This window comes from Plasmodium gaboni, chromosome 7 (assembly GCF_001602025.1).
Source record: "Plasmodium gaboni strain SY75 chromosome 7, whole genome shotgun sequence".
In the NCBI taxonomy this organism is placed as follows: domain Eukaryota; phylum Apicomplexa; class Aconoidasida; order Haemosporida; family Plasmodiidae; genus Plasmodium; species Plasmodium gaboni.
Genome location: NC_031487.1, coordinates 610,596 through 627,398, shown reverse-complemented (window position 1 = coordinate 627,398; position 16,803 = coordinate 610,596). Strand labels below are relative to the sequence as shown.

Below are 16,803 nucleotides of genomic sequence, written 5' to 3'. Positions count from 1 at the left end.
TTTTTTATTTTTTTAATAATTAATATTACCATTATTTAAACCAACATTTTTTAAAAAAAAAAAAAAAAAAAAAAAAAAAAAAAAAACAAAAAAAAAAAGGAAATCATAATAAAATTTATTTATAAAAAAAAAAAAAAAAAAAAAAAAAAAAGATACATAATAAAATATATAGCATAAAGGATGAAAAGTAAACGTATAAAAAAGAATGTAAAAGAAAAGGATATTATTAACAACAATAATAATAATAATAAAAATAAAAGTTATAAAAATAATAGTAATAAAAATAATAGTAATAATAATAATAGTAATAAAAATAATAGTAATAGTAATAATATTCCTTGTTATAATAATGATGTGGAAGAATCCAGCGATTTTATATTATCAAATCATAATTTAAAGAGTTTAAAAAATGAAGAAAAAAATAATATAAAAGAACTTAAAGAAAAACAAATATATATAAAAGATACATCCTCATCATCAAATTATATAAAAGATGAGATATCTAATAGAACTTCTTCTTTAGAATATGAGGATACTTTTTTTGAAGAAAAGAAAATGAATACATGTTCCAAAATAGAAGATAATTTCGAAAATGAAAATAATATAAAAAAACAAAATGATATAAGAAAAAGAAATGATAATATAAAAAATAATATAAAAGATTTAAATAAAGAAAAAACTTCAATTCTTGAGAAATTCAAACAACAAAAATTAAAATCTAAACAAAGATATTGGACTCCACATTGTTTAATAACAACTTATTTATGTGTATCAATTATATTTATTTTAATAGGATGTATATTTATTATTTTATCTACAAGAAGAAAAGAATGTAAAATTTCGTATGGAGAATATAATACATCACCTTTGTTCTTAGAAGTAAATGAAGATAATTGTCAAGGACCCAAAAGACCATTTAAAAAAAATGCATATATTTTTTATGAGCTCCATAATTTTTATCAAAACCATAAAAAATATCTAGTATCAAAATCGCACAACCAGTTGATGGTAATATGAAAAAAATAAAATAAAATAAAAAAATAAAATAAAAAAATAAAATAAAAAAATAAAATAAAATAAAAAAAAAAAATAAATGAGTATTAAAAAGGAAGACATATGTAAATTGTGTATATAGATAAAATAAATATTTGACATACATGTGTAATATATATATCACATATATATTATATATATCATATATATCATTCATATCATTCATATCATATATATCATTCATATCATTCATATCATTCATATCATTCATATCATTCATATCATTCATATCATTCATATAATTTATATGTTTATGTTTATTTTTCTAGGGAACTGTATATACAAAAGACAGCGAGGTCTCTCAATGTGGACCAATCACAAAAAATAGTGAAGGCAAAATACTTCATCCATGTGGGCTTATAGCTAGAAGTATTTTCAATGACACATTCTCTGTTTATAAAGATAAAGAATTACAGAATATGATTAAATTAGATGAATCTAAAGAAGGGATTACTTGGTATAGTGATTATAATAAATTTAAGAACCCATCAGCTAGCGAAATGGAATTACATAAATCACATGTCGATTTTTGGCTTATGAATGAAAAATATAAAAATGTATTAAATATGAATAATGAAAATGGATATGGAGTTGAGAATTCTCATTTTATCGTATGGATGAAAACAGCTGCTTTATCAGAATTTAGAAAGAAATATGCTAAAATTAATGATGAACTGACTGTACCTTTTTATGTAAATATTAATAATAATTTCCCTGTTTCTAAATTTAATGGAAAGAAATTTTTTGTTATAGCTGAGGGGTCAGTATTTATAAATGAAAAAGTACAATCACTAGGAATTCTCTATTTAGTAATAGGAATTATATCTCTTTGTATTGTCGCTTGTCTTTTATATAATCAAATGAAAAACCCAAGAATTATAGGTCACATATAAAAATATGCAAATATGGAAATATATAAATATGTACATATGCAAATATGGAAATATATAAATATGTACATATTAATGTCATATATATCATATGTATATAATATTTTTATAATATGTATACTTTTTTTTTTTTTTTTTTCCTTTTTTATTGTTTTGTATTTTAATATCTCGATATGATAATCCCTTAAATTTTTTTTTTGTTTTTGTTTTGTTTTTTTTTATTTTTATTTATTTTTTTTTTATTTTTATTTTTTTTTTGTTTTTTTTTTTTTTTTAATTTTTCCTATTCTTTTTCATTTTAAGAGGTTACCATACATACATATATATTTTCTTTTTTTTATAAAGTTTAAAATATGCTTTAAATAAGATTATAAAAAAAATACAACATATAAATATTTATATGTGAGAATATAGTAGGATCTTGATTTTTAAATATGCACACTAAAGTATATAAATATTAAAAAGATATAAAAAGATAAAATGAAATATAAGGAATAAAGATAATGTATATGTTTATTATTTTTTTTTTTTTTTTTTATTATAATTCTTTAGATGAAATAAAAAATAAAAGGCACATGCTAATATAATATAATATATATAAAATATTAAGGAGAATGTATATACATAAATATATACACATATATATAATATATATATTATATATATATATTTTTTTTAATATGGATATAATATATATGTAAATATATAATAATTACAAAAAGATATATATTATATATATTATATATATATATTTTTTTTAATATGGATATAATATATATGTAAATATATAATAATTACAAAAAGATATATATTATCATGTGTATTTAATTTTTTTTTTTTTTTTTTTTTACGTAAAAAAGTTGCGAGTATGTTTTATTTCCACATAATTACATTCTCAAAAAAAAAAAAAAAAATATATACATATATATAATATATACATATATATATATTTTTTTTTTTTTATATTTATATATAATTAAATTATATGTTTGTATTTACTTTTTTTTTTTTTTTTTTTTTTAGTTATTAAATATATGAATTCATAAAAGAATTTTCCACCACATTAAAACATACATTCGAGTGTGTAAACATATATATATATATATATATATATATATATTTATATATTTATATTTATTTATTTTTTTTTTTTATTTTTTGTGGACACATGATAATATATGTTCTTATTTATTGATTTGTCGATTTATCGATTTAAGAATATTATGTGATGATTTAAAAAATGATAAATTCTTAAAGATGGATAATATATATATTTTTTTTTTTCAAAAGGAACAAATATAATAATAACATTGAGCTGATATATTATATATATATATATATATATATATATATATGTGTTATATATTTTATTTTTTATATGTATTACCCTTGTATATATATTCTTGACATTATTTAAAATGAGTGTATTAAAATATATAAGAAAAAATTTGTATATTCTCTTTTTCTTATATATTTTGTGTATATACTCAAGATGCTTGTGTAATATTAGTCTTCATCCATCGCTAGCCGATTTTTTTGTAGAAACATTTCGAGATAATATTTTTATATCGACAAATAATGTTATAAATAAAAAGTTAATTAATCTTGAATGTTCTAGTGATGATTTATTAGAATGTCACAATATAAACAAGGAAGAAAAGCATGAAACGAATGAAACGAATGAAACGAATGAAACGAATGAAACGAATGAAGCAAATATAAATGTAAATATAAATGTAGATACAAATACTTATAAATATAATTATTACGATGAAATAGATATACATAATAAAGAAAGTGCAAATAAATTTCATATAAAAGAAAACCATAAAAAATATGTTTATATGTATGATGAATACCAAGATATTAAATACAGTTATTTACATACAAACCCCTTTTATAAAATTACAAAAAAAAATATAGAAAACAAAAAAGAAAGTGAACGAGATATATATAAAAAAGATATAGAAAAAAAAAAACATGAGAATATATTTTATAAAATATTTTCATCTTTTATAAATATTATATTTCCTATTTTTAAAAGAAAAGAAAAAAATGAAATTACAAATATTCAAAATAAATGGTATTCACCTTATATTATTGATTATAAAAAAACAAATATTTTATATAATACACATAATTCATCTAATAATTATTATGCTGATAAAAAAAATAATAAAGTTAAAGGATTAAGTTTATCTGAGCATATAGGAAATGCTAACGACGCATCTGTGTTATTACCTTTATCACTTGCAATAGAAGAATTAAAATTTAATAAAATATTTAAACATGTATGGGAGGGAACATATAAAAATACAGTTTTTTTAGAAAACACAGGATCATTATCTAGTCACCATAATGAGAAAAAAAATAATTTTAATAGTATAAAAATTACTTATAATGACACTATTAAAGATGTCAAGGCTCTTCAAGAACAGGAACAGGTGTTATTAAAACGTGGAACGAACAATATGAAAGGGAATACAAGAGAAATGAAAAAGGAAAATATAAAACAAACAGAACATACAACTATGACCATAAACAAAGCAGATGTCATCAACATAAGAAGTGATAACAACACAAGAAGTGATAACAACACAAGAAGTGATAACAACACAAGAAGTGATAACAACACAAGAAGTGATAACAACACAAGAAGTGATAACAACACAAGAAGTGATAACAACACAAGAAGTGATAACAACACAAGAAGTGATAACAATATAAATAACAATTATCATTTTAGTCATTATGATAATTATGATTATCTTCATGCTTCGGATTCATCACATAATCATCATATTCATCAGGGGGCGAAAAAATTAAAACATTTCTTAGACTACAAAAAGAACTCACTGCTTTTAAAATATATTAAAAAATCGAATAGACAAAATGAATATTTTAATATTTTAAAAGTACTAGAAAACGATGTGCCTTTAGAGAGTGCTAGTAATATTTTAGAGTCCTTAGATATAAAAGAAGAAAATAATTTTGAAGAAATATTTAAAAATAATAAAAATGTAAATGTAGGTATATGTACTAGACATACATTAAAAGAAATGAGAAAATCGCTTTTTTTGTTTTTTCTTATATTTAATAGAATAATAGAAAAAAAAAAAAAAAAACTTGATTTAATTTTATTAAACAAGAAATATAAAACACATGATAATTTAAAAAATAAATATGGATATACTTCAAAGTATACATATGGATGTATTTTTTTAAGATCAATAAAGAATTCAGAAATGGTTATATCTCTAAGAAATAATAAACATATGAAATGTTCTTGTAATAATGAATATGATAATAAAAATAATAATATTTATATTGATAATTATAAAAAGAATGATAATAATATAAACACTTTATCTCATAATAAACATATAAAGGAATATTGTAACAGTGATAGTGATTATAACTCATGTAATAATAAATATTTATATAATCTTTATGAAAAGAAAAATAATTCATGTTCTTGTTCTAATAATCAAGATGATAAGAATGATATAAAGGTGACAGATGAGGAAATATATAAAGAATGGAAAGAAATGAATAAGACATATAAAAAAAGAAGAGACAATAATATGAAGATATTTATGTTCTCTACAAATATGTTAAATAAAGTTAATAGATATAAAGATTTTAATTATTATAAAAATATTTATAAAATACATGTAGATTATAACGGTGTATGTAATCATATAATTTTTAAATATAAATATAATAAAAGTAAATTTCTAGATTTCATATTTAATACAAATATTTGTTATAATAATAATTATAGAAATGATAATATACATCTCAGTTATTCTAACTGTAATGCAAAAACAAATATTATTTTGAGTGGTTCATGGGTCTATGGAATGTCCAAGAAAAATGACTTATCTGATCATTTTTTGAATAAAAAGAAAAAAGAAAAAAAAAAAAAAAAAAAAAGTACTAATGATAATAAAAAGAATGATATGTATGTTAAAGGGAGATCATCCCCATATGATAATTCGTATGTGAATAATGTGAATGTAGAAAATATGAGTGGTGTCGATGATATAAATGATATGAATGATATGAATGATATGAATGATATAAATGATATGAATGATATAAATGATATGAATGATATGAATGATATAGATGATGCCAATCATATGAGTAATAATATTCATTATAACGATAATATTCTTAACGATGATGATATGAATTACAATTATGATATTGACAGTGTGAACAACAACGATGCTACTAAAAATAATAATAGTAGTAATAGTAATAATAGTAATAGTAATAATAGTAATAATCATCATCATAATAATATTCTCAATGGTGATAATAAGGAATATACTAACAACGAATATAAAAAATACTGGAGTAGTAACTCTATACCTAATAATTTTTATTATGATAAGAATAATAAGAACTTATCTAATGAAATAAAAGATGAGAAAGGGAATATATATTGGAATGAACAAGTATTAAATTATAGAATATCATCCTTACATCGATATAAAAGGATGAAGATATTAAATTTTAAAAGTAAAATAAGTGAAGAGAAAAATGTATATTCTTATTTAATTAATAATACAATAAAAAATAGTGATGATATATTATTATTATCTAAAAAAGGAATTATTGAATTTAAAAACCCTATTGTTTTAAATGAACTTTTGATAGGTTTTTCTTCTAATCCTATATATGAATATATATGTAAAAAAAAAAATAATAAATCTATAATAAGTTCAGATATTAATATATTTAATAATAATATGAAAGATAAAAAAAATGATAATTTTAGTTTAGATGAATTTATGAATAAAATATCTTGTGGATATAATAAACCACAATATTTTTATATTTTTTTTCATTTCTATTTAAATAATACTAAAAAATATAATATTGTCTTAGAGATACATGTAGATTATTTTAAAAAATTTAAAGAAAATAAAGATATTCCTTTTCAATATGTTAATGTATTAAATTATTTAAGAGGAAATATACATTATTATAGAATTAATAAGATACACATTGAATATTCTCTCTCACCTTTTATATATAAAAATGAATATTTTGATCATACAATTATGCCTTTCTATATATCTATAAATAGCTTAATAGTAAATGAAACTCGTAAGGTTTATAATTATGTACCCATATTTTTTACTTCAAAAATTAACTTTCTACAAGTTATTAATAGAAATATGAAAAATATTAGAACTGCCCATAATATAAATGAACAAAATAATAAAAGGGGTCACAAAAAATATGTATCTGATCAAAATGAGATTAATATGAACACTACAGGTGCAAATTATTCTAACAAGGAATATTATGAAAGAAAAAAAAAAATGAGCAACAATGATAGTAATACTAGTGCTAGTGATAGTGATAGTAGGAGAAGGGCAACATCAACCACATCGACATCATCCACATCAACTACATCAACATCATCCACATCAACTACATCAACATCATCCACATCATCTTCAACAAATGATATACTGGGAAGTAAAAATAATATAAACGAGGAGACATCAGAAAAACATTTGAATACTAACATGTTTAATAAAGTATTCAAATATTTTTTATCAAAAGAAAATGAAGACCAAGAGGAAGAAGAAGAAGAGGAAGAAAGAAAAAATAGCGATTTAAAATTAAAAAAGAAAGAAGATTATTCTTATTATATATGGAAGAAAAATAATAAAAGAAAAAATAAAAATATGAATCCATCTTATATTAACTTTGATTCCTTTTCTTTTTTTACATCTATAAGTGAATCCATTTTTTTAAAGCATGTGATACAATATGTATGTATGACAGATAAGTGTATATATGAACAAAATGCAAATAATAACACAGTGAAGAATAAAGAGAAAAAAATAAGAAATAATAAATATGTAAATGATATGTCTTATAACAATGATATGTATGATATATATAATAAAAAGGATTTATATTTTGATAATATTAATAATATGTTTTATAAACCATATAATACAAATATTATTTATCACGATGATATACTTCTTATAAAACCAATATTTAATATATCTAATAAAAAGAAAAGTATAATAAAAGAAGAAATAAAAGAATTAAGTAGTATAGAAAAAGATTATTTACAATTTTTAAAGAATAATTTATCTAAATATATAAGAGATCATAAAAATGATATTATTGCATATAATATGACTAATGTATATAATTTTGAATATATAAAAAATATGTATATAATCCCACCATATAATAAAGGAATATTAATAAATATTGAAAAAGAACATGAACAAATATATTTAGATATATATAATAATCTATCTTATTTAAAATATGAAGGTATAAATGAAAAATTATATTATAATACAAAAAAAGAATTAGATATCATATATATTTATGCAGCATTCTTACCATTAGAAAGTGATTTATTCCACTTTAATTATTTATCACAAAATAATTTAACATTAAATAAAATAGACAAACAACATTATAAAATTATTTTTAAAAATGTTATACCATTTACAAAGTATGATGATTTCTATAACATACAACAAATACATCCAAAAGAACTTATAGATATAAATTCTTTAAACCTAAAAAGTAATTCGTTTCCAACAGATCTAATGAATCTAAATCTTGATGATAATGTTTATAAAACAAAAATATTGGAATTCATACAAAATAAGCTTAAAACAGCTTTACAAATGAATTCAGAGGATACAAAAAAATAATTAAATTCTTTTTATTATACACACCAAATATGTCAACACATAAATATTATATATATATATATATATATATATATATATATATATATATATTATGTCTGAACATATTATTATTATGCTTTTTAATATTTTTTGTATTTTTTTTTTAACACTTTTATAAACACACATTTTATCACACACATATATATATATATATATATATATATATATATATATATATATATGTATTTTTTTTTTTTTTTTTGTTATAAAATTATTCATTGTTTTATTTACAAATTATTATGTAAACATAAAATATCTCCTTATCCAATTAAAAAAAAAAAAAAAAAAAAAAAAAAAAAAATTAAATTTTTTTAAAAAAATTATTATGCTTTTTAATATTTTTTGTATTTTTTTTTTAACACTTTTATAAACACACATTTTATCACACATATATATATATATATGTGTATTTTTTTTTTTTTTTTTTTTTGTTATAAAATTATTCATTGTTTTATTTACAAATTATTATGTAAACATAAAATATCTCCTTATCCAATTTAAAAAAAAAAAAAAAAAAAAAAAATTCAATTTCTTTCAAATGTAAAATGAAAAACTAAATGGCTATATCACATACATATATATATATATATATATATATATATATTTTTTTTTTTTTGGTACTAAAAAAATAAATAAGTATATAAATTTGTCGTCTTCATATAGTGAGTAATAAAATATATATATATATATATATATATATATGTGTGGGCACACAAAAAATGACACAGAATTTATAATTATGAATATATTATACACATAGGACTACACTTATCTTGCTCATATGTCTATTAATATTTCATGTTTCTTTTTTTCTATGCCAGACTTTAGAATCCTTTCCAAAATTAAAATATTGTTCTCTTGTTATAACATTATAGTTATATATATTTGGATCACTTAGCCATACATATGTTCCTATATAATTACTATACAAACTATTTTTATGTGAATAAATATTTATATCCCAATCAGAAGGAAATACTTGTCTTAATTCTTTATATAATCTATGTTTAAAATTTCTAAATTTTGTAGATCCTCCTGATATATATATTTGAGAAACAAAATATTTCTGTATATGTTTAGGTAATAATGATATACATCTATATATTAATTCAACTATACTACAATGTTCTAAATTTATATCTTGTGGATTAAATAAAATTTCTGGTATACCTATTCTTTCATTTGTTAAATTAATAATATCTTCTTTTCCTTTTGAAGTATCTCCTAATTTCATACTCATATCTTTTATATTCATATTATCATTTTTATCATCAATTATATAATTCGAAAATTCTTCTTTATAATCATAATCTGAATCTATATATATACAATTATTGTTATAATTATTTTTCAATGTATTGAACACTTTATTTATTTGACGTTTAGATATGTTATTATAATCAATTAATTTATATTGATATGATAAATGGGGTTGTAATTTTTTATTTTTTCTCTTATCACACTTATCAATATTATTATTATTATCACTATAATTATTACTATCATCGCTATATTTATTGCTATCATCGCTATATTTATTGCTATCATCGCTATATTTATTGCTATCATCGCTATATTTATTGCCATCATCACTATAATTATTGCCATCATCACTATAATTATTGCCATCATCACTATAATTATTGCTATCATCACTATTATTATTATTATTATTATTATTATCATCACTATTATTATTATTATTATTATCATCACTATTATTATTATTATCATCATCACTATTATTATTATCATCATCATCACTATTGTTACTACCACTTGAACTATCATTTTCATTTATATTCATATAATTTATTGTACTATTTGATTCATTTTCTTTAACAAGTGAATTTATTAGCAAATCACTTTTTTTTTTTTTTTTTTTCTTTTTTTTTTTTTCCATATTTGTTTCTATTTCCTTTTTTTTCTCTTTATTTCTTTCCTCTTTCATTTTTTCTTCTTCTTCTAGTTCTTTCATTAATATTTCAGCGCGCATGTCAAGTTTGTCCTTGATCCTTTGTTTCTTTATATTTTCTAATCGTATTTTTTCTGTTTCTAATTCCTTCAAATAATCTAATGAGACATAACAAGCCCTTTCTTTAATATTTTCTACTAACAATTCGTTATGTTCTAAATTTACATGTTTATAAGAAAGGGTACTTTTTAAATAAGAATTTAAAATAGATCCAGAAATCTTTGTTCTTAATACAGCATATTCAATTAATTTGTATTCAATATATGGTAAGACATATGTATGAGAAAAACCAACGTCAATATACAAAGCACATGGATTTCTTAAAGATAAATTATAATTTCCATTTATTATATTTTTATAAAAATTATTTATATACTTATTCCTATAATTTTTTTTAAACATCTTAATATCCTGGAAATTTTTACCATAATAATTTCTATATAAATCAACCTTTTCTGGTATTATAAAATTTGGATCTTGTCTTGAAAAATTCTTTCCTAAATAATTATTATCATATAAGGTTCTCACAACATTGTTGTTATTATATTTATAGCTTTTTGGATTCGTCTTTAAACCCTGAAATATATAATTATTATCACCCTCATAAATATTATTATTATGATTATTATTTAGATTAAAGAAGGAATCAAAATAAAAATCTTCCCAGTTATCACCCTGATATTTATCATCTATATATAGTTTGTGTGAATACTTATTATAACATTCAATATTTTTTAAATATATATGTTTATTTGTAAATATACTTACGTCACCTTTTGTATTCTTTTTATTATAACGTCTTTTTTCAATCATATCTCCACTATTTTCATATTTTTCACCCCCTTCAATATTTTTATCATCATCTTGAACAAATAAATTATCATTTTGTATATTAAAAATATCAACCTTATTTTCATCAACAATTTCCTGTGAAGGTCTTATCTTATTACATTCATGCGAATTGTCATCAATCATATTATTCACATTATTTATATTATTCACATTATTTATATTATTCACATTATTTATATTATTCACATTATTTATATTATTCACATTATTTATATTATTCACATTATTTATATTATTCACATTATTTATATTATCCATATTGTTCATATTTTCTTCATTTGTTTTATCCAGAGATCCTAAATTTTTTATATTTATAACACTATCCATATCCAAATTATTCTCCATCATGTTATCTTTTGAAGATTCTAATTTATTCATGTCTATATCATAATTTTCACTTCGTCTTCGTCTTTTTATTACTTGATCAACTTTTTTTGTTATCGAAGATCGACTACGATAAATTGGAGGATTTAAAATATCATACTGTCCTAAATTTAAACCTATATAAGAAAATGGTAACATTGTTTGAGAAGAAACAATCACAATTTGACCCATATTAAAATATTCAAATAATAATTCAATCACCCCTTGTTTTATATATGCAGGTGTTAAATATGATTCAGTAACACAAAGACCCATTTCATTTATTTTCCCTCCTACAGTGTTCCTACATGAAAAAATCTTCTCCCATATTTTCGTTTCCAACTCCAAATCTAACAACAAACCATCCACGTGAGGACGGTGACAAAAATATTCACATATACTCTGACAACTGTCACTTATATGAAATATATTTTTTTTTCTTATTTGACCTACACAATTAGGTAAAATAAATTTAGGTTCTATCTCTTCACACAATGATCCTTCCATTTGAGAATAACTCGGAAGTATCCCACCTTTTATCAAACCAGCTCCATTATCCAAAATTAATTTTGGTATGTCTATATTGACAGGTGCTGACATGTTCAGGATATTTTTACTATTTTTTTTAGCTTTACAAGCTAATTAATTAATTTTTTTTTTTTTTTTTTATGTATGTATATGAACAGTTAATAAAAAAAAAAAATAAATCAAAATAAAATAAATTATAAAGTAATGGCTACATTGATATATATATATATATATATATATATATATATATATATATGTAAAGTTTTTTTTTTTTTTTTATTTTTTATTTTTTTTTATTTTTTTTTTCTTAATGTGATGCCCAATATATGTTAAATATATTATTTGGCTAGTTGCGTTTTAAAAATGGGAGGGAGTGGGCAAGAAAAAAAAAAGAAAAAACCTTTTCATTTTTAGTACATACTTAATTCAACATATATAAGAAAAGTACAATAATACACTGGTACTTTATAATACAATAATATATATATAGTTTCCCATTTTGAAAAATAAAAAAAAAAGGAAACTGTTATATATATATATATATATATATATATAAAACATCCTAAATCTCTTTTTAAATAAATTTATAAATACTAGGGCGTTTATATATTATAATAGAAAAAATAAATAAATTAAAATTATAATATTATAATAATAAATTTTATATTTACATAATTATAAATGAAAATAATAAATACATAATATCATAAACTTGAATCTTTTATAGGTCCCTTCATTTTTTTTAAATATATATAATAAAATATATATTATAATATTTCTCTATTGCTCATAAAAAAAAAAAAATAGTTAGTTACATATTTATAATATATATATGTATATAATATATATTATATATTAATTATATAGTGATTTTTATTATATACATTTTGTATTAAGTTGATAATAATATATTATATTTTTATATATAATATTTATAAGAATAATATTATAATGAAATTTATATACATTTTTATAAAAAAAGAAATAAGCAAATTTCACCTATATAACACATAAATATACATAATACTATAGTAGTAATAAAATATACATATTATATATATATGTACTATTTTTTTTTTACTTCATTAAACATTATTTTGAGATATTAAGTTATTTTAATAACAAATTATATTAAACTGGCTTAAAAAGAAATATTCTATTATATGTTTTTAAAAAAGATAATACATTTATACATATATGTATATATATATATATATATATATATATGTTTTATTACATGGATGTATTTTTAATATAAATGTAGAAATATAATTTGTTAAAAAATATTTTTTTCATATATATATATATATTTTTTTTTTGATGGCGTTATGTACATAATATTTTTATAATTCAGTGGAATAACATTATATCATATATATAATAATCTTTTCGTTAGTGTTTAAAAAAAAAAAAAATAATAATTCTTAAAAAGTGTACGAAAAAAATAGAATAATTTTTATTACATAATTAAAATACAAAATTATAATTACACATGTAGACCGAAATAAGGTATGAAAAATTATATCCATATGATTTAATAAAAATATATAACATACATATGTGTATAACATTATACAAACAAAAATCGTATAACAAGTTATTTTATTATATTTATTACATTTTTCTTACAATTTTTTATGTATCAACAACATCCAGTAATAATGTTTTTACTTCTTGTTCGTTTGCTCCTGAATTTTCATTTTCAATAGCTGGCTTTTCTTTTAAAGGTTTTTTCATACTTTGTTTTTCTCTGATTTTTTCTTCAATCAATAATTTTAGTTGTCTCTAAAAAAATTAATACATATGAATTAAATAATGAAATATAACATAATATATATATGTATATATATATGTATATTATTACATTTCTCTTAGTGCTAATTCTTTATTTTATTCTTTTAATTTATAATTTTTTTAAAAATTACCTGCACAATATCAGAAACTAGCAGTTGTTGTACTGTTGCTCTATAATTGGGTTCTCTTATTAGCATGCTCTTATAGATGTTATTAAGTTCTTTTGAATATATATTTGGTAAATCAGGTATCTAAAAAAAATATATACATATATATATATATATATAAACATGCTGACAAAATTTGGCGACAAGATCATTATATATCTTTTTATGAATTTACTGGTGCATATCTAATATTGTAACATAATTGTTGTATTCCTTTAGTTGAATGGAAAGGGGTTCTAAAAGTGGCTAGTTCATATATTAGACAACCAGTTGCCCATACGTCTGAAGGCCAACTATATTTTTTATCTTTACATAATTCTGGACTTAAATAATAAGGAGTACCTATTAATGTATTAGCATAATCTAAAGTATTTTCTAGAACTTTAGATATTCCAAAATCGCACAGTCTAACTCTTTTATCACTGTCTATCAAAATGTTTAGAGACTTCATATCTAAAAAAAAAAAAAAAAAAAAAGAAGAAACTTTTAAAGGTAAATGAAAGTATAATATATATATATATATATGTATATATGTTTGTATGTACATTTTATTTTTTTTGAATGTAAGCAAACCTCTATGAAGAATATGATTTGAGTGAAGAAATTTAAGAGCAGTTAATATTTGAGTTAGCCAGATCAGTATACGTTTTTCTTTTATAGGTGTATTTTGTTTCTTTTTATTTTGGATATAATGATATAAATCACCTCCTTTATACAAAAATAAAATAAAATAAAACGTGATAATGATTTTATACTCACATATATATTATATATATATATATATATATATATATATATATATATGTATTATTTATTTTATTTATTTTTTTTTTTTTTGGTCGTGCTCACCTTTACAGTGCTTCATAACTATTCTAAGTGTATCCCCTTCAATATAACTTTCAATATATTTTACAATAAAGGGATGATTCAATTTTGATAACAACTAAAAGGTATAGAAACGTGACATACAATATGTATATATGTATGTATATATATGCATGTATATTTTTTTTTTTTTTTTTTTTTTTTTTTTTTTTTTCTTTTTTTTTTTTTTTTTTTTTTTTTGTGTAATACTTCAACTTCTTTTAAACATTGCCTCTTTTCTTTCTGAGACATTTGTGAAATGTTTATTATTTTCATTACATAACTTAAGAACAAAAAAGGAATACATATTATATATAAAAATGTATATATTAATATATATAGTTACATATTTATTTATTTTATTTTTATATTATTAAAGAAAAGGAGAATTACTGGTCATTTTTTTTATCTCTAACAAGAATTGTATTTCCATAATTTCCTTTCCCTATATCTCTAATCTTTTCATATTTATTCATTTTGAATGGTTATAAGGTTATACTTTAAAATAAAGGAAAAGAAATGAAGTGGCTAATGATAATAGTTTTATGTTTTTTACTATATAATGTTGTGTATTATAGATAAGCGCTTGAAGGAAAAAATTAAATTCAAAAAGGAACATACACAAAAATGAAAAGAATAAAATGTATAAATAAATAAACACATATAATATATATATATATATATATATTTATATATGTTTTTTTTTTTTTTCTTTTTTTTTTGGAGGTGTATATAAATATATACTTTTATTTATTGGAATATTTCAATAACCCATTTTTTAATCCTATTTTTAATTATATGATGATTTTAATATAAGACTTTATAATTATACCGTTCAACATGTTTTTTTATTTTTTTATTTTTTTATTTTTTTATTTTTTTTTTTTTTTTTTTTTGGGTTTTTTTTTTTTTTTTTTTTTTTTTTTTTTTCTTTTTTTTTAACACATTTTTTTTTTCTTTTTTTTTTGGAGGTGTATATAAATATATACTTTTATTTATTGGAATATTTCAATAACCCATTTTTTAATCCTATTTTTAATTATATGATGATTTTAATATAAGACTTTATAATTATACCGTTCAACATGTTTTTTTATTTATTTATTTATTTTTTTTTTTTTTTTTGGGGTGTTGTATTTATAAACCCTAAACCCATTGGTCTTAGAATAAGTAGTGTATATACTTAATAGAAAATATATTTTACTTTATCATTTTTTTTTTTTCATATACACCATTTTATATATCCATATTACAATGTTGTGAATATGAATAAAAGAATATGAACATGAAATATATATATTTTCATTTTATCTAGAGAATAAATTTAATACAAATAATTGTCCTCAATTTTGTGATCTTTTTTTTTTTTTTTTTTTTTTTTTTTTTATTTTTATTTTCTTTGAGTAATTTTTTAATATTTTTTTACATTTATTTGTATATATATATATAAAAAAAAATAAAATAATTTTTTTATGTTTGTTTTTTTTTTTTTTTTTTTTTTTTTTTATAAAAAAATTATTTTTTTTATAAATTTTTAAAATTAATATAAATAATTTTATATATAT

The 16,803-nt window shown here is 19.0% G+C and overlaps 4 protein-coding genes across 4 annotated transcripts; 2 read left to right on the top strand and 2 right to left on the bottom strand.

Moving 5' to 3' along the window:
* Positions 1–180: 180 nt before the first annotated feature.
* PGSY75_0719500 (conserved membrane protein, unknown function) lies at positions 181–2,286 on the top strand (the record flags this gene model as incomplete). Its single annotated transcript, XM_018785036.1, has 3 exons — positions 181–1,008; positions 1,323–1,935; positions 2,249–2,286. 3 exons carry the CDS (start codon positions 181–183, stop codon positions 2,284–2,286), a joined length of 1,479 nt encoding a protein of 492 aa, XP_018642537.1.
* Positions 2,287–3,361: 1,075 nt separating this feature from the next.
* Positions 3,362–8,656, top strand: PGSY75_0719400 (hypothetical protein; the record flags this gene model as incomplete). Its single annotated transcript, XM_018785035.1, has 1 exon — positions 3,362–8,656. One exon carries the CDS (start codon positions 3,362–3,364, stop codon positions 8,654–8,656), a length of 5,295 nt encoding a protein of 1,764 aa, XP_018642536.1.
* Positions 8,657–9,491: 835 nt separating this feature from the next.
* PGSY75_0719300 (putative actin-related protein) lies at positions 9,492–12,485 on the bottom strand (the record flags this gene model as incomplete). The annotated part of the gene is made up of 1 exon (XM_018785034.1): positions 9,492–12,485. One exon carries the CDS (start codon positions 12,483–12,485, stop codon positions 9,492–9,494), a length of 2,994 nt encoding a protein of 997 aa, XP_018642535.1.
* A 1,563-nt stretch (positions 12,486–14,048) lies between these two features.
* PGSY75_0719200 (NIMA related kinase 4) lies at positions 14,049–15,714 on the bottom strand (the record flags this gene model as incomplete). Its single annotated transcript, XM_018785033.1, has 7 exons — positions 14,049–14,198; positions 14,339–14,458; positions 14,550–14,827; positions 14,948–15,082; positions 15,224–15,317; positions 15,449–15,521; positions 15,632–15,714. 7 exons carry the CDS (start codon positions 15,712–15,714, stop codon positions 14,049–14,051), a joined length of 933 nt encoding a protein of 310 aa, XP_018642534.1.
* Positions 15,715–16,803: the final 1,089 nt, after the last annotated feature.